At 48.6% G+C, this 21,856-nt stretch overlaps 2 protein-coding genes across 2 annotated transcripts in view; one reads left to right on the top strand and one right to left on the bottom strand.

The window, feature by feature from the left end:
- Window positions 1–11: 11 nt before the first annotated feature.
- Mrm3 (mitochondrial rRNA methyltransferase 3) lies at window positions 12–7,898 on the top strand. Its single transcript, XM_085695346.2, has 4 exons — window positions 12–346; window positions 553–797; window positions 3,987–4,154; window positions 7,106–7,898. The coding sequence occupies exons 1-4, from the start codon at window positions 33–35 to the stop codon at window positions 7,630–7,632; spliced, it is 1,254 nt and encodes a 417-aa protein (XP_085551472.2). The 5' UTR covers window positions 12–32; the 3' UTR covers window positions 7,633–7,898.
- A 7,761-nt stretch (window positions 7,899–15,659) lies between these two features.
- The window catches only part of Nxn (nucleoredoxin), a 144,037-nt gene continuing 137,840 nt past the window's right edge, over window positions 15,660–21,856 (bottom strand). The window contains exons 6-8 of the mRNA XM_085695345.2: window positions 21,489–21,668; window positions 19,961–20,085; window positions 15,660–17,215 (exon numbers count right to left, since the gene is read on the bottom strand). Of these exons, the coding sequence (XP_085551471.1) occupies window positions 17,033–17,215; window positions 19,961–20,085; window positions 21,489–21,668 (488 nt within the window). The 3' untranslated portion in view covers window positions 15,660–17,032. The remainder of the gene's footprint in view (window positions 17,216–19,960; window positions 20,086–21,488; window positions 21,669–21,856) is intronic.

Below are 21,856 nucleotides of genomic sequence, written 5' to 3'. Positions count from 1 at the left end.
GCTTGCGTGAGGTCGCCCGCGGTGTAGCCAAGATGGCCGCGCCCGCGAAGGTTACGTGGTGTTCCATGAGACCGTTGCTGCGGGTGGTCCAGGCTCGGGACCTCGACGCGCGGCGCTGGGTCCGGGCGCTGCGGCGCAGCCCGGTGAGAGTGCTGCTTCCCTCTGGACAGGTGGAGGAACGGAAGCGTGCTCCTGACAAGCAGCCTCGCAAGGCGGTCCCTGAGGCCACTTCTCAGGAGCAGCGACTTAAACACCCTCTTGAGACATCCCCATCCCAGACACCTCACTCCTGGGAAGAAACAGGGCTTCGCTATGACAAGGCCTTTCCCGGGGACAGGAGGCTAAGGTAATGTGTCTTGAGGCTTGTCGACCATTCCCGCTTCTCTTCCTGCACCACAGTGGAGCCTCTGGCTCTTAGGTTTCTACTGTGGAAAAGAAGGGGGGAGGCTTTTTTGAGGTCTGTGCCTCCGCCAAGCTCTGCGTTTCTGTTAGAACTACATGTGTTCCAGGGCGAGAACGTTAATAATCGCTCTTCTCCGTTTCTATCTGCAGCAGTGTCATGACAATAGTTAAGTCCAGGTCTTTTCGGGAAAAGCAAGGGAAGATCCTCCTGGAAGGTCGCAGGCTGATTGCAGACGCTCTCAAGGCTGGAGCTGTGCCGAAGGTGTTCTTTTTCAGCCGTCTGGAATACATCAAGGAGTTGCCGGTGGATAAACTGAAAGGTGTCAGCCTAATTAAAGTGAAATTTGAAGATATCAAGGATTGGTCCGACCTAGTAACGCCACAAGGAATAATGGGTCAGTGATTTACAGTATATGAATATCCAGAATTTCTTTTTCGTACAAGTGTACTATTCTAGACTTTCTTCTCCATACTTGTCTTAAGGCAACAGATTTTATTTAAATCAAATTTAAAATGATATTGGCTAATCTTAGATATCTGAAAATATAGGCATTCTCAGGCTTGTGTTTTAATTGTATTTTTACTGACAACTGATTCAATTTCTCACTGGTTTGTTTTGTTTTTGGTGTGTGTGTGTGTGTGTGTGTGTGTGTGTGTGTGTGTGTGTGTAGCCCTGGCTGTTTGTAGGTTTCTACTGTGGAAAAGAAGGGGGGAGGCTTTTTTGAGGTCTGTGCCTCCGCCAAGCTCTGCGTTTCTGTTAGAACTACATGTGTTCCAGGGCGAGAACGTTAATAATCGCTCTTCTCCGTTTCTATCTGCAGCAGTGTCATGACAATAGTTAAGTCCAGGTCTTTTCGGGAAAAGAACGTTTGTAGACCCGGCTGGCCTTGAACTCAGAGATCAGCCTGCCCCAGCCTCCCGAATGCTGGGATTAAAGGTGTGCATCACCATCACCCTACTTTCTCACTGGTTTTTATTGTAGTGCTTTTTGTTTATTTTTGACAAAATTTCATGTAGTCCAGGCTGGCTTAAGACTACATGTGTAACTGAGGATAACTGAAACACTAATACTGCTGCTTCTGCCTCCTTCCTGGGGAATCACAGGCGTGTGTACCAATGTGCCCAGCTGTTTGTTTGTTTGCCTTATGAACTTTAATCCCAGCACTCGGGAGGTAGAGGCAGGCGAATCTGTGAGTTTGAGGCCTGCCTGGTCTACAGAGTGAGTTCCAGGACAGCCAGGACTACATAGTGAAACCCTGTCTCAAAAACAGACAAACAAACAAAACAAAAAAACCCGAAAAACAAACAAAAAACATTTTACTTACTTTGTGTTTCTATGTGCATGGGTAGAAGACAATCAGCTTTTCTCTCCACTGTGTGAGTCCTAGGCATTCCTCTCAGGTCATCAGGCATGACAGCAGGTACTTTTACCTGCTAAGCAATCTTGGAGAATTACTGCAGGTTCATCTTCCGCTTCTTGCCTAGTTTCTCTCTTTCCCCCAGATACTGCCCTCAAAACTGTACACTTTCATAGGCAGTGCAGAGATCACTAAATGAGAGAATTTTCATCAAGGAAACCACTCGGGGCTTTCATTTTTTCTAAGCTCCCTAGCTGTTTGTGTCTGTGTGTTAGAGTGAGGCTAGAACGGTCACTGTAGGAATCGATTCTACTCTATCTAAGCTTGCCATGCTTCTGACCTCAGCAGACCTCACAAATGGCTCAGTCCTCCGAGCTCACAGCTCCGTCAGGATGCAGCCCTTGCACGTGTCTTCGAGGCAGTACTTCTCTGGGCTGGGCTGGGCTGTTTAGAAGGAGAGTCATTACTTTAATGAGCTTATTTCCTGCGAATAGTTTTTAAATTTTAAGACAGTGCAATAAAAGACATCTATGTGGCTAATGTTTAAATATTTAGGGTAAGTCTACAAATTAAGTAAAACAAAACCCCAGTGGGAAAATGGAGAAAGGTAACAGCATCAAGTCAGTTTGGGAAAAAGAAACATAAAGACACCTAATGTAAAGGGGTCACAAGTAGCCAGTGCATGCAGAAGAAGTTTACCTCCCTAGTAATCAGGGCAATGCAAATGAAAATAGTCAAGTGCTGTTTTTCCTATCAAAGTGGCAAGAGTTGAAAGTAAATATGTCCTCTGTTAAGCAGGCTTTGAGCGAGACAGCAGATATTTATCATTTGATAGGGATAGAGTACAATAGCAGTTCATGCTATTTATTAACATTAAGAGAATACATGCACTGTTTGTCCATTTCACTTATAGGAGTTTGTCCCAGAGAAGTTTCCAGACTTCTACAGAGTCCTCTGTGGACACTCACTCTAGTGGTTTTGTTGAAAGGGAGAAAATTTTAAATCTTTAACTGTCAATATGAAAAGAGCTAAACTTTGACACATCATATTACAAAATAATACAACATTTAGAAAAATACAGTAGCGGGGGCTGGAGAGATGGCTCAGCGGTTAAGAGCATTGCCTGTTCTTCCAAAGGTTCTGAGTTCAATTCCCAGCAACCACATAGTGGCTCACAACCATCTGTAATGAGGTCTGGTCTCCTCTTCTGGTCTGCAGACAGAAAATTGTATACATAATAAGGAAATAAATAAATATTTTAAAAAAATACAGTAGCTACAAATATACTGACATGGTAAAATTTTTAAAGATACATTGAGTAAGGTGAGCAGATTACAAAATGAGAGTTTTTTTATTTGCTTATAGATAAAGGTTATATAGGTGGCAGTTTTAATTTTAAAATGTTATATGTATGAGTGCTTTGTTGAATGTATGTATGTGTACCATATGTGTGCCTGTGGCTACTGAGGTCAAAAGAGGGTGTCAGATCTCCTGAAACTAAACTTGTGAGCCACTGTGTGGGTGCTGGGAATTAAACTCAGTTTCTCAAGAGCAGCAAGTTTTCTTTTTGAGATAGGATTTCCACATGTAATAGCCTTGGCTTCAACTCTTTAGACCAGGATGGCCTTGAATTCTCAGAGATCTACCTGCCTCTGCCTCTCAAGTGCTGGGATTATAGGTATGCACCACCACCACCTGGCTGCAGCAAGTATTCCTAATTGCTGAGCCAACTCTCCTACCCCTATAAGCCAATTTTAACATTTGGTTTGGCATCCTGTTTTTGTTGCTTCTCGAAGTGCTAGAATCAGCTCCAAAGCTGTCTGCATGCTGGGCAAGTGCTGTACCACTGAGGATGCCCCAAACCCTTGTTCTTATGATAGTGTTGTTATGTAGATTATGATGGCCTTGCAGTTCTTCTGCTTCCAGCCATTGCCACCACACCCACAGTGGTTTTTGTCAGTGTTGAAAAAGCGTGGTAGAAGTGCTGGTAGAAGTGCCGATGATGTAGGTGGGTGCATAGAGTACAGAAAGGAGACAATTGAGAAGCAGATCAAATAGGATGGGGTTAACACTGGTAGAAGTTTTGTTGTTTGAAATTTTGCAGTCATAGTGTATTCCTGTCTTCACTAGGTAATTGTGACTACATAAAGAAGGATAAATAAACAAAAAGTCAAGCCATTCTCATGCCCACTCAAGACAAGCAAATTTCTTATGTTGTTTCTTCAGGGATTTTTGCCAAACCTGACCCTGTTAAGATGACATATCCAAAGACTCAGCTTCACCATTCGCTGCCTTTAATGTTGATTTGTGACAATCTCCGTGACCCTGGGAACCTGGGGACAATTCTTAGATCTGCAGCTGGAGCAGGCTGCAGTAAAGTCTTACTCACCAAAGGTAAGGACACCTTTTTTTTGTTTTGTTTTTTTGTTTGTTTTTTTCTTGTTTTTTTGAGACAGGGTTTCTCTGTAGCTTTGGAGCTTCTCCTGGAACTAGCTCGTGTAGACCAGATCGGCCCCTCAAACTCACAAAGATCCACCTGTCTCTGCCTCCCGAGTGCTGGGATTAAAGGCGTGCGCCACCACCGCCCAGCCACCTCTATTTTTTTTTTTTAAGGTTTATTTTATTTTTAATCATGTGTATGTCTGTGTGTGGGCAAGTGCAGGTGCCTGCAGAAGTGAGAGGTACAGGATTCCCTGGAGCTGTAGATAGGCAGTTGTGAACTGTCCACTCGGGTTCTGGGAGTCAAGCTCCCGCTTGTAAGGTTCTCTGCAGGAGCAGTATGCACTCTTAACTGCTGAGCCATCTCTCCAGCAAGGCGAAAGCATCTCTTCCCCAGTGGTTTCGCTGCTAAGTGAGTTCGGGTTCCTGACAGACACTCGTGGCTCTGGCTCTTTGATCAGCCCTGGGCTAACTGTGTGCAATACGTTAAATGTCAATCCCTCATCTGTGAAGTGGGAATAATAAAATCTTCCTCATCGTTGGTCTTTGTTTTTTTAAGATTTCTTGAAATGATGCAAATAAGGATTCAGTAAATGTTGCTTCTCTTTTAAAATTATTTTGAGACCTGCTGAACTGTTTCAGAGTTTTAAGTCATTGGGGTGAAGAAATAGATTCCAATTCTATAATCTACATTAATTGTTTATATGCCAAATTTAGCACTTGGTTTCAAATCCTGTGTTTATCTTAAGTTTTCAAAGTGTTGGGTATATGAGCCCTCTGGGTGGGGGGCATCCAGCTCACAAATAGCAACATGGAGACTTATTAATTACAAAACCTTGGCCTTAGCTCAGCTTGTCCCACTAACTTTTATAACTTAAATTAACCCATTTATTTTAATCTATGTTCTGTCACATGGCTTGCTACCTCATCTCTCAGTGCTACCCATGCTCCATCCTCTGCATCTGGCTGATGACTCTGTCTTCTTTTTCCCTATACCTCCTGTCTAGCTATTGACCATTCAGCTTTTTATTACACCAGTCATAGCAATACATTTTCATATGGTGTACAAGTACCCCACGACACCCTTCCTGACCCTTGAGTTCTGAGTCCTGTGGAAGGAAAGCTGTCACCAGAGTGATTTTGTGTCCTGGTACATCTTTCTTAGCCTTGGGGAAATGTAGTTACACAAGTCACACAAATTAACCTTATTACATGTGTGTCTTTTCTCACCAGGAGGGATTAATAGGCTTGTTTTTAAACAAACCTGGCTAGCAGTTGAGACATGTCAAAAATGCCTGTTATACCCTGGGAGGGGAGGGAGCATATCACTCATCAGAAACACCCAAGCTACTATTAAATATAAACTAATAGTACAGCCATTGCTGAGACCTGCCTAAATTGCTCCTTTCAACTCTCCTGTGACTCACACTGTCCAAGTATGGTTCTCTGCAGTGTGAGACCTAGTTGCTGGTGTTCCATTTTCACTGCCCCACTCACTCTGCTGCTGAGTGCTCTGATAGCAGTTGTGGTTTTGGGAATGTGTTCATATAGCCTATACCGTTTTCACTTGTTTCCATTGGCTGGTATGAAGGAGGTGAGGAAAGAACAGGATATTCTTCACCAGGTGTGATGCCTGGCATCAAGGTTATGAGGAGGGGGCTCTCATCTTTTCCTTACTCTGTACTGGATGAAGGAGTGAAACTAGACAGCTGCTCTCACAAATCTAGGCCCATCTAGTCCCTTTCTTCACCTTGGCCTATAGCCCAGCTCCCATCCCTGGTTCCCTGCAATGCATGGTGGGGGATATGTCTAGGCCTGGGTACATTCTCTGTGTCTTAGCCTCCTCTGAGAGTTAGTCTGAGTGATACTACCTTAAGTTTGTATTTAAGTTTACTCTTAAAATAACTTGTCACAGGGAAACCTTATGAGATGGTGAGATGCCCTCCTTAGTGTGCCTGTGGTGAGAATTGGCACAAGAAGAAGTCAGTATCTGCTGGGCAACCAACACAGAGGAGCCCTTACTGGATGTGACTGTCAGAATAGGTTCCTCTGGCTGCCTCACTGCCTTATGTGGAGGGCCTGAGGCAGGGACAGAGCTACCACTTAGTTTGGGCTCCTGCTTTCTCCTGGATTGCGACATGAACTTTCTACTTGATTTGCCCATTGTTAGTAGAAGGAGTCTGCTCTTGTCCAGACTGAACACTGAAGACAAAGTATTTCTTAAAAAAAAAAACAGTCAGATTCTGTCACTGGTTTGCTTAAATCTTTGGTGGCATACTCTTACTAAATTCTGTACTCCTCAGTCTAATACACTCTACTTCCATTATGCTGGCCACTGTCTGGTTCCTGCTTCCTATTCCACCCCACCCTGCCTATCAGAGGCATGCTTGCTCACCTCCTGTCTCTTTGTCCTCTGCCTGGACCTCTCTCCAGCAAGATCCTCTGTCCTGTAGGAGCCAGCTCAGTGTCATGGTCTCTTAGATGTTTAGTGTTTTTTTCTGGTAAACCTGACTTTGTATAGAGTTGGCTTTTAACCCCATTCATGCTTTCTCACTGATACTGCAGTCACCTGATTAGTGTTTTGCCAGTACCATCACCCAGTTGACATCTCGAGTCCCCAGAGGTCTGTGGTGATATTCTAGTCCCTGTTGCATCTTCTGCAGTGCCCGGCACTGTGCACGATGGGATGAACAGAGTCTATTTCCAGCACTAGCAGCAGTCAGTCTTCTAGTCCCTTTGCTGCTTAATGTCATTGAATGGGAGGTTCTTGCTCCCAGCAATGCAGAAGGCTCTAATGGAAAACTCTTGGTTTATCTCCTGGTTAGAATTAAAGGGATTTACTTCAGAGTTCCCTTTGTAGTCTAGGAAGGGTTTGTAAAGTCACAATTGTATCTTTTGTTTTCTAGGCTGTGTGGATGCCTGGGAGCCTAAAGTGATCCGGGCAGGCATGGGAGCACATTTCCAGGTGCCCATTGTAAACAATCTGGAGTGGGAAACGGTGCCTGATCACTTGCCCCCTGACACCCGAGTCTATGTGGCCGACAACTGTGGTCTCTATGCTCAGGTTCAGACATCTAATGAAGCTAGTGACTGGACATGTGATCGACGATTCCTGAAGTTTCGCAAGTATGAGGAAGAGGACCTAGACACTGAAACCAGAAAAGACTGGCTTCCCAAACTCGAGGTCCAGAGTTACGACTTGGACTGGACAGAAGCACCAGCAGCTGTGGTGATAGGTGGGGAGACACATGGAGTGAGCCTGGAATCCCTGCAATTGGCGGAGAGTACTGGTGGCAGGAGACTGCTGATCCCTGTTGTACCTGGAGTGGACAGCCTGAATTCAGCCATGGCTGCGAGCATCCTGCTCTTTGAAGGGAAAAGGCAGCTGAGGATAAAGGTGGAAGACTTGAGCAGAAACAGAAGTTACCACTGAAGGACCACAGAAATCCTCAGTGGGAGGGTGTCTCCAGCACCTGCTGCAGTGGAATGATGTTAGGAGGCCAGCCAAGGTGATAACATAGGAGCTAGAAGGTAGGCATTGCCGCCATTATGTGGTTACTGGAAAAATAGGAATTTCTATTAGTTTCTGCTGATCCTCATTAACTAACAAAGGTCAAAATAATTTTTTTTAATTGAAAAGGGTGTTTGCCTTTATTTGGAATGTAAATAAACAAACAGTTTTGAATAGCTTCCCCATGAGCTGTGGATTTAAAATTGTAAGTACACTAATTTTATGTCCTCAGTGTTGTAAGGAAAAACCACTGAAATCTTATTTCGATCCCAGCACATCTGCCTACACGGATAGCAAAAAACTCACCAAGTCCTTAACAAACTCCACTCTGGGTTTTCTAGATGGAATGCAGGCATTGATTTTTTTATCTCCATTGAGGAGACACCCCTGCATGATTAAGATTCCTGGCATTCCTTTTTGTTTTGTTTTTGTTTTTTGAGACAGGGTTTCTCTATGTTACAGTCCTGGCTGGCCTGGACCTCACTCTGTAGACCAGGCTGGCCTTGAACTCATAGAGATCTACCTGCTTCTGCCAAGGCATGCACCACAACTGACTGTCTAAATTCCTGATATTATTAATGCTCTGTGAACACAAAACATCCTTTTTGTGTCCCCAACAATCACTAATTATGAAACAAACCAGACAGTACTCCTCGAGGCTCCCACTGTACCTTAATAGTCACCAGAAAAGCATTTAGAAGAATTGTCTCTCTGATGTCAGATCATTTAGAAATGCATAATTGTCTCTTACTCCACCAGTCTCCTGTCCCTTCATTTTATTGTTCTGCATGTCAACCACAGTCCCTTTGATCTGAATCCTTTCCACATATATTGAACATTGTGAACCATGTGCTCTAGATCCTCTTGATGAGAAACCTGTGCATAAGATTCCATGACATGTACCTTATTAGGGTGATGGGGAAAGAAATGGGTGTTGAAATACTGGGAATAAGTGGGCTGTGTGCTGCAGACACACCGGTAACCCCACAAACTCAGCACATTTATTATATGCAATCAAGGATGCACACAGTGCACATACACTCCTACACTAGGGTTTTAATTCCCAGTACCAGAAGCAACCTTATCCGTAATGACAAAGGCAAAGTCTGTCCTCCAGGTCATAGGAACAGGCTTGAAAACAGACTCAGCAGGTTCTTGTAGCAAAGGAAACTTTCTTTGCCTGCCTTTTGGCCCTGAGTATATCCAAAGCTCAGGACAAAGTTGCTTGAATCTGTCTCTAAGTATTGTCATGGAGTCATACATAGCATTCCAGAGGGGTGGGATACAGCTCATGGGTCAGCTTGCTCAGCTTGGCTGTGTGATGTAGAAGGTTCTTCGGGACAAGTAGAGAGAGATCATTGTGATAGTAATTGACCTTGGTAAGCTGGGAGCATTGGCTCAGGGCAGGCTCGATCACATTGAAATGGCAGCCCCTCATGCTACATCCAACTCCAGGGTTTGCAGGGTACTTGTGATTCTCTCAGCGAGAACCCCAAGGGGCTTAGGGCATAAAGCAGATAGCACTACACCACTCAGGTTCAGATGTCTGAGTCACAGATGTTCAGGCACTTGCTCAGGTAACCCAAGTCTGACTGTGAAAGGCAGCAGCCAGTGATGGGCAGGGTCTCTAAAGGGGTCTTCGGCACCTGAGCCACTCTTCAAGGTGGCCTTATAAGAAGTAGCAATCACTTATGTAGAGATTCCGGAGATAGGGGAGTTTGGAGAACTGAGAAAGCAACATGCTTACCAATTCCTGCTGTGGGGCAATGGACAATGGTCTTTTATCCTATCACGTATTATTTTTAATAAAATGCTGATTATACTAGGCAGGAAGTATAGGTGGGGCAACAAGAACAAGAGAATTCTGGGGATAGGAAAGACTTGGTCTTCAGTCATGACCCAGACACAGAGGACACAAGATGTGACTGCCTCGCCAAAACGTACCAAGCCACATGGCAAACACAGACAAGAATAATGGGTTAATGTAAGATGTTAGAATTAGTTAATAAGAAGCGTGAGCTAATAGGCCAAATAGTTTATAATGTAGGCCTCTGTGTGTTTATTTTGGGACTAAATGGCTGTGGGACCAGGTGAGACAGAAACTTCTGACAACAAATTCGTGCTCTGCAGAAGCAGCAAACCTTAAGGACTTCTGAATTCCCTCTAGCATAAGCATGTGAAGATTTCTCATCTGCCCCAGGTAAGGGAAAAGGTGTACCATGGATCCAAGCCACCACTGACTTAGCTGCAGCCCCCGCCCCTTTCTGACCCTTCAGCTCTAGTAAAACGTTGGGAAAACCAAGTGAGCAAGCAGATTCCATGTGCTCAGTGGCAGAGGCCTGGCTTTGGGGTGTTTCAGAAGAGAGTATCAGCAGTTTTCCGTTTCAGGGTGAACACTGTTTAGCCCTGCCTGCCCAGGGTACTGCACACATGTTTGGTTCCGAGGCCCTCAGTCCAATCTGCTTTTAGAAACCAGAAGAATACAAAGCCTTTTACTTTACTGTTGCCCACAAAGGCTTGAACACAACTGGCAGAAATAGCAGCTGAGGAGGACTGTAATGGCTGTCACAGCAGGCTGGGTCTAGAAGGCAGCTGGGAGGAGTCACCCCACTCCACCAAGCTTGCTGACATTTAGTCTCCCTCTCAGCACCTTAGAAACTGCTAAAGCGGGAAGCACTAACAGGAAGGCAGTACATCTCGCCAGCATAGAGCCACTTTCCTGCACTTTGTCTCCCTGTGTTGTGTTACAAAACAAAAATCAATGATAGTGCCCTACATCTTCAAGAAGAATGGGAGAGGGGGCTGGAGCGATGGCTCACGGGTTAAGAGCACTAGCTGCTCTTCCAGAGGACCCGGGTTCAATTCCCAGCACCCACATGGCAGCTCACAACTGTCTATAACTCCTGTTCCAGGGAATCTGACACCCTCACACAGACATACATGCAGGCAAAACACCAATGTGCATAAAATACAAATAAATTTTTTTAAAAAAAAAAAGAATGGGAGAATGCAGAAGCACTGGCTCAGCGCAACATGAGGCCCTTTGCCATCCTGGGGACAGGAGGGGTGAGACGTGTACTTGTCATCTGCTCTGTGGTCACCGCAGTCACTGTTAGAAGTTAGGAGGAGGAGGGGCAAACTGTCCTTTTAAGTGACTGTGACTACAGGGGAGCACGTATGGCTAAGTTCTTGCTGAATATGGGGAAGGGGTGTCTACTATGGCTTCCAGAATCACCACTGGCTGCTGTACCTGCCGATTTCTCTGGATACTGCTAGCCAAAGGCCTTAGATATTCCCCCTCCCCCAGAGTGGTCTGTCCATGTAATTTTCCTGCTGCCACAGACCTCTCTGGCCCAAAGCACCTGGGCATCACAGATCCAGTCTGTTGCTGGCACTTGAGGTAGAACAAATGGCCTGGGTGCCATCTGTTTTTCTTCTTGCTCCGGAGGGTGTTGGGGAAGAGTAGACATGGGTAGAGGTAGAAATTTGGGGGGAAAGGTTAACCTTTGCCCACCATGGCATCCTCATTTACCCTGCGATCGGTGAGTTGCTGTTTCCTGTTCCATTATATTCTAATGTTAAATCACTTGGCAGGAATGCATTTTAATGATGCCCAATTTCTCTGTGTTCTTTAAAGGTTTCTGTCTAGACAAAACTGTCTTTTGGAGCCAGGCAGTGGTGGCACACACCTTCAATCCCAGCACTCGGGAGGCAGAGGCAAGTGGATCTCTGTGAGTTTGAGGCTAGCCAGTTCAACAGATCGCGTTTCAGGACAGCCAGAGCTACACAGAGAAACCCTGTCTAGAAAAACAAAACAACATTAACAAAATTGTCTTTCTGGAAAAAAACAACTAGTTCTTGCTGATTGAAAGTGGTAAATCACTATCATTATTTCTCATTTTTGAGAACAAGGAATGGTTCTATCACTGTTTCCCAGGGAAACAGGACTAAAACTGAGCAGCAGTCCATGATATGAAAACTGCCAGTGGCTGGAAGAGAAGCATTGTGACAATGTGGCCAAGGCTCCCGCCTGGCTTTGCAGTGAGCCTAGCTGTAGCAGTGGCTCTGGCCACAAGGTGGCGAGCACGACCTCAGAAAGTGTTTCTCAAACCAAAGAGTTGGGACTTGCCCTGGGTTTAAGTTGTTAAATGGAGTCCTGTCTCTCTTTGCCAAAGATCATTGAAAGCTTGGATCTCAGCTCGTGTGAAGCTCAAGAGAATGTGGACATTAACAAGAAGAGGCAAAACTGGCACAGTTTCCAATTCTAGTCTCTGGGAGAACACTGGTGTACCAGTGCGTTCGGTCGCGGGGAGCTGGCCAGTGCTGCGGGGGAGGGGGGGCACTCTCCTTCATCCTTGCCCTCATCCAGCTGCTGATTGGTGGGAATCTGGTCACCTGGGCATGGGGTAGAACACCACTGCAGATCTTCCACCGCTTGCTCTGGAGTTCACAGAAACTTCCGATTCTCTGCCTCCCAAGCTGAACTTATCTTGGGCCAAAGTCCCAAAAACAGCATCTACCCAGGATTCTCTGACCATGGGTTGTACTAGAGGCCACGAGGCCCCAGCCTCCACCCAGCTGCCTCCCCAGCTGCTCTGTGGAGCTCCTGTCCCTTGGGCTCATCTTGTTTGGTTTAAGGACGTATGTTGCTTTTAAACTACAACCCTGTCCTCTTCTCCCTTTCACTCCATGAATGAGCGAACACACAAGTGAAATAACCTAGGAGACAGATTAACAGATGAGCTGTTTGTGAATGGGGCCATGTCCCATCTGAGCAGCTGAGGTCACAGCTGCAAGCCGGAGTCCGGAGACACTGTTGATGCTCAGGGGCCCCGTGTTCTGGGGCTTGGCCCTGGGCTTCCTCCTCTTTGTATAGAGACTCCCAGCTGTGTCACCCAGAGCTGGGGTGGTCCCTCACCAGGGTTGCTGCTCGGTGAATGGAATCCATCAAAGGTCGGGAGGTGGAGCTAGTCAGAGCCGCAGCAGGGGTCACTCCACTCCGCCTTCCTCCTCGCTCATCTGGGATGAGGAGGGACAGACCACAGGCCCAAAGCCCTAAGTAGGAAGGGAAGACTGCAGGAGTCACTCCACCTTCCTTGCTCATCTGGGCTGAGGAGGGACAGACACACTGATGAAACCCTGAGTAGCGGCAGGTGGGGGGGGAAGACTGCATTTTTAACTGTAGTCCATATGGTTGATATTTGATGTCTGAGCATCCAGAACCCAGCCCTAGCACCACCGAGGCCTTCTTCGGGCAGCACATTTGCTTGTAGGGATGGTGGCTTTTAAGAGTTGATACTCATAAATAAAACCTCAACTGTTCTTCAGAATGAGTTCTACCCACATCAGCTAAGGTGGGCCTATGTGCATGTCTAGACCCGCCCATGGGTGTCCGCATGGGATCCTGTGTTGTAGGGATGACTTCTGACTCTGACGGACTGCATCTGGGAAACTCTTCTGTCAGTTGTTTTGTCGGGGTGTGTTTATCAGAGCTACAGGAATGAAACCAGGAAACTTGCCTTCACCTTTTCACCATAAAGGGTATGGAGAACTCTTATGTTCCGATTCCCCTGAAGTGGAGTTCACAGCCACAAAGCAGAAACACTATATAATTGCACGTACAATCTTTTGTTACTGGAAAGCCTACCACATATGCCCACAGGCCGCTGCCGTTAATAATGAAGTCAGTAAACAGTGATCCCGAGAAAGTTCCCTAAGCAGCCTGCTTAGAGGCTTTAACAATAAGGATGCAGATGAGGTAATCCCGTTAGTATAACCATTGTGGATCAAACTTTGTAAGGTCCTGGTGAGCTTGGGGTCTCCTCTCAGTCCCTGGCCCCACAGTGAGAGTGGAGAAGGGCACTCGTGAACCTTTGCAGCCCCGGGCATTGCCACCCTACCATTTGTACCTCAGTGGCATTCTGGTGCTGAGGCAGGCACGGGTCTGCCCAGGCTGGCAGAAGAAATGTCCCTGGGTATAGAATGTGACCACTTCCGCACATGGGGCCAGATGTTAGCTCAGGCTACTCCCTGTGTAGCATTTTCACATGTCCTCACATGTCCATGTTTTCTCTCCGCTCCCCCTAAAAACTGCCATTGCAAGTCCCATAGACCTGTTTCCAGCCCTGCTCTGCTGTCGCTCTCCTTGCTGGCTTCAGCTTGCCGCTCTGAGTAGGGGAGCAGGAGGGGAACAGCTTTTTAGTGCCTTTAATTAGGCAACAGGAAAAAACAAAGTCTGGCTAAAAATTACTACTTGAAGCTTGCCAAAAAGCTCCGTATGCTGGAGTATGCGATGGCCACTGGTTTCAAAACCATGCGGTGGGGCAGGACAGAACAGATACCACCTGACTCTTGGAGAGGAAGCTGGTTCCATCTGCCCCTTTCCCTCACTACCCTCACACGTCCTTCTCCTTGTATGGATTTGTTTATTATTTTTGGCATTTTGAGACAGTGTTGCCTTGAAGTCCAGGCTGGTTTTGAACTTATGACCCTCCTTTCTCCCTCCCTAGTGCTTGGATTCCAGGCTATCCTTTGATCTTTTATGTATGAAGGCAGGTGAAATGTCTTCTCTTGCTGGGCATTGTAGCTCATGCCTCTAGTCTCAACACTTGGGAGCCTGCAGCAGGAACACTGCCGTGAATCTGAGGCGAGCCTACACAGTGGCTGAAGCTACAAGGTGTTTTCTAGGCCAGCCTAGGCTTTCGAGTAAGACTTGGTCTCAAAAAATAAAGAAAAAGTGTGCCAGGACATGGTGGTGCACACCTTTAATCCCAGCACTCAAGAGACAGAGGCACGTGGATCTCTGTGAATTTGAGGCCAGCCTGGTCTACAGAACGAGTTCCAGGACAGCAAGGCTACACATAGAAACCCTGTCTCAGAAAACCAAAAAAAGAAAAAAAAGAAAAAAAAAAAAGGAAAAAAGGATGTCTACTGTGGGAATGGGCTCTGGAGGTCATTTTGAACACAAACCTGGGAATTATACAGTGGCATTTTTATAGCTACCTTTCCACGTCGAACTGCAGGGCATGGCGTTTCCCTGGCTGCCGGCGGAAGCCTGTGGATGTGTCGCAGCTGGTGTTTTAGCCTGTTTCCAATTAGCAAGGAGGTATCTTGGAGCTGCTTGGTGGGAGCTAGCATGCCACCCACTTGGTCTGCTGCAGTAACCTTTAGGGATTGCTCACTGGTGCGTACGAAAGGTTCCGTCCACGGCACTTTCCTCCCACTGTGGCAGCCGCACAGAGCTAAGCCTTCCCAGTGGTCCACTCTAAAAGGGAGCTCTGCTGGTGCAGCCAACTGACAGGAGGAGCTAGTGTTTCCGGGGAGCCAGTCCAGCACAGGCCACCAAGACAACAGTGATTGGCAGGGCTTCCTGACAGACCTTTCTTCTGCCCTCAAAGGTAATTAGCTGACGAGAGGGCCACCATCCCTTCCTTCCAAGCAATCAGGACACAGGGCACAGACAGAAAGCCTGTTCATTTTCCAAGGGAGAGAGTTTGTCTTGTTCCTCATCCCCCTCTCAGGAGCACTGGCAGAGAAGCCCCTAACCCCAGGAAAGAGCTAGGCTTGGGCATCCCATCCCTTGCTCTACTCTTCCCATATCTCCCCTTGGAGAGGTCAGTGCTCAGCTTCCCTGTTAGGAAGGACACAGCAAAGTCTGTGAAAGGTCTTCAGTTGGAGAACTGAGCCTCTAATCAGCTTCCTGCCTTCTAAAAAACAATTAGAGAAACAGACAGCCACGTTTATGTTTAAGGGATGTGTGTGTGTGTGTGTGTGTGTGTGTGTGTTGAATTCAGGGCCTTACACAGGCTTGACAAGCATCCTACCACCAAACTCTGTCCCCAGTCCCAGTTTATTAGATTCTTAAAAGTTCTAGAATATTTTCCCTCCCATCCCAAATTGAGCACTCATTGAGAACATCTTCATTAAGGCCAGGGACAGGAAGAACGATGTGAAGGTTAAGGTCCAGAAGGGCCTGCTTTATTTCTTTCTAGGTGATTGCATTTCAGGCTGCCAACATCCAACCGACTAAGTACCAACTAATGTTGTACCTCTGAACTACAAATCAACAATCCAATTCAGCAAGGAACAATTGTGTGAATAGCTTGTTGGGAGAGGATGGCTGGATTTTCCAAAATAAATGGCTTGGGCTGGTAAAGTGTTGAGTGGAGCCGAGGGTGAGGCCCAGGGGCTTTAAAGCCCCCGGCAACCAACTGTGATAGATTAAACTCCTGGGGATCTCTAGGTGAAAGCCCAGATTCTAAGGACACAGCTGGCACTTCCATTTTTGTGGTGAGTTCAGCTACCTGGACTGAGCAAGGGAGGTCAAGGCTGACCCCAGCTGATATGCCCTCTGCCCTCACTCCACTAAAGCACAACCTTTTCTGCAGGTTCCTAGGGAAAAGAAAATTCTCATTGCCTTTTGGATCCATTTGAAAAGAAAATGGAATAGGAAGGAGCTGCAGGTGCCTCCCCAGAGGGCCAGTGGCCCCAAGGACAGAACCAGCCCACAGAGAGACCCCTGACAGCTGATAGCACTTCTCCAGGAACTCGGGGTTCAGTCTTGGGAAGATGTCCAAAGGGGAGAATCCATTACCAAAATTCCAAGCCAGTGGGAGCTGTTCATATGGGCAGAAACGTGGGGATGGTCAAGAGCAAGGAAGAAGGTTGGGGAGATGAAAAAACTAATCACACAGTAAGCACTCTATGAACTGTTAGCGTAGCTAGTCATTTTCCCACCAAAACAAACACCCATAAGTTTCCTTATAGATTTGAAGGCCCCCTGCCCAAGAACCCACTGACACACTGTTTTTCCCTCAGACCAAGAAAGAATAGGTCCTTCCAAAGCATGCTTTCACCAACAGCTCTCAGCTGATGTCCACTGAGGCCATGGGCCTTCTTCTGTAACTCCCATAGGTACGAGTGTCACAGGGAGGTCCCCTCTGGCTTGGGGTGTGTGTACTGACCCCAGAGTCAGAGCCCCAATCCATTGTCCCTGCTTGTTCACTTAGCAGAAAACACTGGAAGGTCCTTCACCAGGAGCTAGTGACCACGAGAGTGTGGCTGTCCTGGTGTTAGCTGGCTGTGCTAGCCGGCCGTGCCAGCCTCACATATCCCGAGCAGTCTCCAGACATGGGTTCTGCTGCCATCGTGAGGATGTGCACCCTTGGGTGCTAGCTGAGTTGTTAATGCAGAAACAAGGCACCACAGAGGTTGGACACTTGGGTTGTGTGATTCAGGACGCGCTGGAACAGTCCGAGGGCGGAGGGGAGGAAGGGGAGGAAAAGACTGAGTCTTAAATACTGTCTCAGGAGGCCAGAGCCCACTAGATGGGCTCTGGTTTGAGCTTTTCTGCTAGGAAGTCATTCACAAAAGTCTCCACAATGGCTGGGGTGATCTCTTCTACATCCATCACGTATTTGGCCCGGGCTGACATGTCCAGAATGGTGAGCAAAGGTGCCGCCTCAGGCAGGTTGGTGTAATCTCGCAGGGAGTCAGTCATGTCATCCTGGAAGTCACCAGAGGGGCAAGAAAACCAGAAAGTTTTAACAGGAGAGTTCCCTGAACCCAGTCGCCAGAGAGCATGGAAGCGAGCAGTGCCAGCATCCTGGAGTGATGGGTCCTAGGGAAGGATAAGGGCTCCACCCAGCCTTGGGCAGAAGCTGGTCAATTTCCTGTACCCCCAGCCAGGAGGCAAACCACCGTCCTCCACAAGCACAAAGGGAACTTTAACATGCCCTCTGCTTTTTAAGATCATCAAATCCTAATCTGCAATCGGCTCTCCACCGTTTGCTGCCCGACTGTGAATTATCTGAGGCCAGGCAGGATCTCAACAAAACCAGCTGACTGTCTCCTGGGCCCTACATGGAAGGAAGGCAGAGGTGCCCAGTCAGCCTGGTTGGGCACTGCATTTTCTGCGAAGAAAGCTAGCACTTCATGCATCCCCGGCTGCTGTCCCAGTGAGTTCCCTGGGAACAGACACCCCTCATCCAGACAGGCAAACACAGAAGACAAGGAAACGCTTTTGTGGAGAAGCAACTATTTGAGAAGACCTTTCTTTCACGCTACAGACCACAGGTGGTGGCTAACAGGACACGGGACTTACACTGTACAACATATAATATTCTAATTCCAAGGAAAAATTTTGAGTTGCCCTGCAGAGAAAGGACTTGGGGTCTTCCTGGCCTTAAATGGGGGTGAACAGGAGCCATAAAACGTAAGCTTACTGGTTCCTCAGATAAAATCCATTATGTGCCCAGACCCCAAGGAGGGCTGTCAGTGACATCTTCCTTCCTCATAAAATAGCATGTGCCTCCCAGTAATGCTGGGTGCTTCCACATCTTGGGTACTTACACGGATTCAGCCCTCATCTTAATAAAAATCCGTCATCATAAACAGAGGGAAGCAGCTGGACAAATACTGCTCACCTCACCCCTGTAGGAGGCTTGGACCAAGCCAAGAGTGCCAGTGCCTCCTCTGGCTCCTTCGGAACAAGCCAGAGAGATGAAGTTTAATGTCCATGAAGGCTTCAGATTAACCACTCCTTGTCCCAAGGGACAGGACTGGGACAGAAAAACAACAACAGGGCTCTCTTAGCCCCGGGCCACAGCTCAGTTGATTGATATCCGTGTCCCATATGCTCCATCTCCCTGTCCTGTGCCCCCCGCCCCCCGTCCCAGGTTATCTTGCATAAGGACAGAGGGCTGGACCAAGTCAGCCAGGACTAGAGCCTGGGTGGAGCAATGGGTGACACAGGGGGCTCTGCCTAGCTTTCTGGTCCATGAATAATGCCCCCAGTACCTGTCCTAGACATCAACTGGTCCATCTGCCCCTGGACTCACAGCAACCTCACCAATTCTTTCTCTGCTACTACTTTCTATGTGGCCTTGGCAAGGGGCATCATGGAGTCCAGGCCCCATCCCTAATGCCTAGGATGCTAGAAGAAACTAGTCTTCTGTGCTCCCAGTCCTGCCTGGGGAGAGTGTCCTTCCCTTTTCTCATCTAGGAAACGAGATAGTAAGTGTATGGTCCTCGTCAGAGAGGTGAGGTACAACGGAGACTAGCAGGTGAAGTTCCTGGCAAGGCGCCCAGGGCACAGAACACTCACAAAAGCTTCTCAGCTGTGCTCCTGAATCCCTGCCCTGCCCCCAGCCTGGCCCTTTCTCTTCTGCACCCATCTTTTCTTAGGAGTCATTCTCCAGGGGTTAGAGTTTAAGACATGCAGAGCAGCCTTGCTGGGCTTTGTGTGGAGCGGCTGGGAGCCCTGGCAAGAGCCTGTGAACCCTCTTTGTTCCCCTCCACCCCAGGCTTGAGTAGGGCAACTGGAGCTGCCTGCAAGGGGCCCAGCAGGGCAGCCAGGGGCAGCTATTGAGGAGATGATGAATGGGTGGCTTAGGGTGTCTGGCTTCTCCTGTTTGTCTTTCTGGGCTTCTCCTGGGATCCAAACACAGTGCACAGGCTCTGGCCAACTGGAGGTTCAGACCTGTGCAGAAAGGGCTGCGGGGTGGTCTCATAGAGTCCATTGATGTAAGCCTCAGAGGGGTGCTGGGGTGGGGTAGGGAGATAATGAGCATGTGCAGAAGGAGCCAGAAGAGCGCCTGCGCTGCTGATCACGGACGGCCATCTTGCAGAACACGGGTGCCTATAGAATGCAAGCTCCCACGCTCCAGGGTGGTCAGGCACCAACACAGGGACTCTCTACTCTTTAAGAACCCACTTTCTGACCCTGGAAAAGTCCCTTGCTCAGTCTGGCACAGTGAGAGCCTTCAAGGGCTAATGCCTGGGCGCAAGAGATGAGAAACAGCGGCAGCTTCCCACCTCCGCAAGCACCTTCAGCTGCGTGAGTGACCTAAGCCTAAGCCCTGGGATGCCTAAGTCCGTGTTCAAGCCGGTGGTGCAGCGGGACTAGCCAAGCTGACACTCGGCAAAGCACGGGGGCTGGTTCTGACCCGGCACTGCGATGGGAGTGAGGCTGGCTGGCTGATGTTTGTGACACTGTTCTCTCCCAGTGCGTGGGGAACAGTCCTGGGAAGGTCTCCTAATATTCCGAGGCTGCTGAGTGAGAAGGAAGGGAGGGAGGAGAGAGCAGGGCTAGGTGTCTGATGACTAAGGACACACCTTTCCTCTTACATCCCTATGGGGCACAATCAGCTCAGACCCAGAGGTCCCTTCAAACCTCTGGAGGCCAAGATTACTCATGTCCTGAAAGTACCCACTGCCAGCCCTGCCAGGGACCGGGCCTATCTGTACTTACCTCCCCGGCCACAAAGAACAGCAGAGGGGCCTCCTCTTCTTTGGCTTTGTACTTGGCAATGATCTTCTCAGCTATTGGCTGGATCAGCTGTTTGGCTGCCTCAGACTCTCCATCATCCTCAGAATCTGTGACACGGGAGGAAAGGACGAGAAACTCTGGATTGTCAACAAGTGGTACCTGGGATGACCCCAGGGCTGGGCCTGGTCCTCACTGGGCTCACAGGCACAGACAGGCTCTGGGAACGGGTCCAAGCCCACCTGCCAGCACGCAGGTGGAGCTCTCACAAAGCTATCCCGGAAGCTGTGCTGCTCCCACGCCATCGCCTGAGTCCCTGGCAGCTTTTCTCCCACTCCCAGAAAGAGAACCATGACTGGAGCAAGGAAGCGAGGACACAGTCCCCTCTGCAGCTCTGGTGGTGTTGGGACACCACAACTGCTACCAGGCCTGCCCAAGAGGGGGCACAGAAAAATACGAGGAAGAGCCACACACGAGGCTCAGGCTGCTGAAGTCTGTGGTCAAGAGCCTGTGCGGCTTCCTCGAGTGGTAAAGCAGGGGGAGAACAGGAGTCTACCCAGAAAGGCCGTACTGCCCAAGAGACCCTATCTAATTCACTCTGTGATACTACCCAACTTGTTTGCCTCTCCGGGACTTTGTTTCCACATTTCTGGAGAAGACCAAAATGGTCTTAATTGCCCCCAAGTTCAAAGCACTTTCCAAACACGGTCCAGGATGTGGGTGTGAAGACCCACAGCAGGCTAGACAGCTCCACTGCCCACAGCAAAGGTTTCCCAAGGCTGCTTCTTCCCAGCCGGCCTTCCTACCCAATACCAGATCAGTCTGCTTAGCAGCTCCCATGCTAGGGACCAACCAGACCCCAGAGAATAGGGTGTGAGTGTCCTCCCTCAGAGAAGCTGTTGAGGGTACTCTAACCATGAACCTAATGGAGCAGTTCAGTTGGAGGTGACCAGCAAAGTCCCGTAGTTCTTGAACATAGGGTGTGAAAGCATCCTGGGTCATCCTACCAGAATGCAGGGATACTTTTCTGTCTTTCTACTTGGTCAAGAGGCATAGCTTCTGAGGCTGGAGGAGGAACAGGGGCACCCCCCTCCCCAGCCCAGTGAACCTGGGCCAGCTCTAGTGGCCCCCTGGAGTTGTTCATTAGAGCATAAAAGAGTGGCAGAAACAGCTTGGGATGAGCCTTAGCCCGAGGGGGCCCCACCCCCTGCAGCTGCTATGCAAGCAACCCCCCTCCTTTCCCAACAAAGGTTCTGTTCATGGGGGGCTGGGAGCATCCTCCTGCCTGACCTGTTTGCCCAGCTGGCAGCAGGAGCAGCACAGAGGGAAAACTGAGCAGTAGTTGCTCCAGATCACCGCCCGCAGGGGCATAGCCATGAATAAATCATTGGGGTCAAAAGCAAGGCTCCTGGGGAGACAAAGACCCTAGCTCAGCACTGTTAATGACAGAGGCTGCAGGGATAGCCACCACCCATGAGAGGTCCATTCTGACCTGTCCCCCACTGCTCCGTACCTACAAAAAGGACGAGGCAGGGGCCTTCGTTGAGCTGCACAGCGTTGGAGTCCGAGAGCTCCAGCACGGGCTTCGGGTGCCATGGGAATTCCCTGCAGTCCTCATCATTGAGCACCTCCACCCGGCCCTGCCGAGTGATCACCTCCCCCTGGGGGTCCAGCACGATGAGAGTGGGGATGCCTGCAAGAAAGACAGAGCACTTATGTGGCCGCTGTCCTGAGCCAGGGTAGAGCCTGTCTTCCAGACCGGGGACATACACATACATAGTCACAGCAGGATTCCTGGGTAGCCCTGGGCTGAAACTAAGCACGGTTGCTGACTAGCTCCAGAACAGCTCTGGGTCTGTGTGGGGTCACTCCATGGAATGC

Source organism: Myodes glareolus, chromosome 9 (assembly GCF_982192425.1).
Source record: "Myodes glareolus chromosome 9, mMyoGla1.1, whole genome shotgun sequence".
NCBI lineage: Eukaryota > Metazoa > Chordata > Mammalia > Rodentia > Cricetidae > Myodes > Myodes glareolus.
This window is presented reverse-complemented; position numbering and strand designations above follow the sequence as displayed.

Coding starts and splice junctions, on each gene's coding strand:
- Mrm3 (XM_085695346.2), top strand. CDS start 33: ATGGCCGCGCCCGCGAAGGTTACGTGGTGTTCCATGAGACCGTTGCTG. Junction 347..552: donor CCCGGGGACAGGAGGCTAAG/GTAATGTGTCTT, acceptor TTCTATCTGCAG/CAGTGTCATGACAATAGTTA. Junction 4,155..7,105: donor TAAAGTCTTACTCACCAAAG/GTAAGGACACCT, acceptor TTTGTTTTCTAG/GCTGTGTGGATGCCTGGGAG.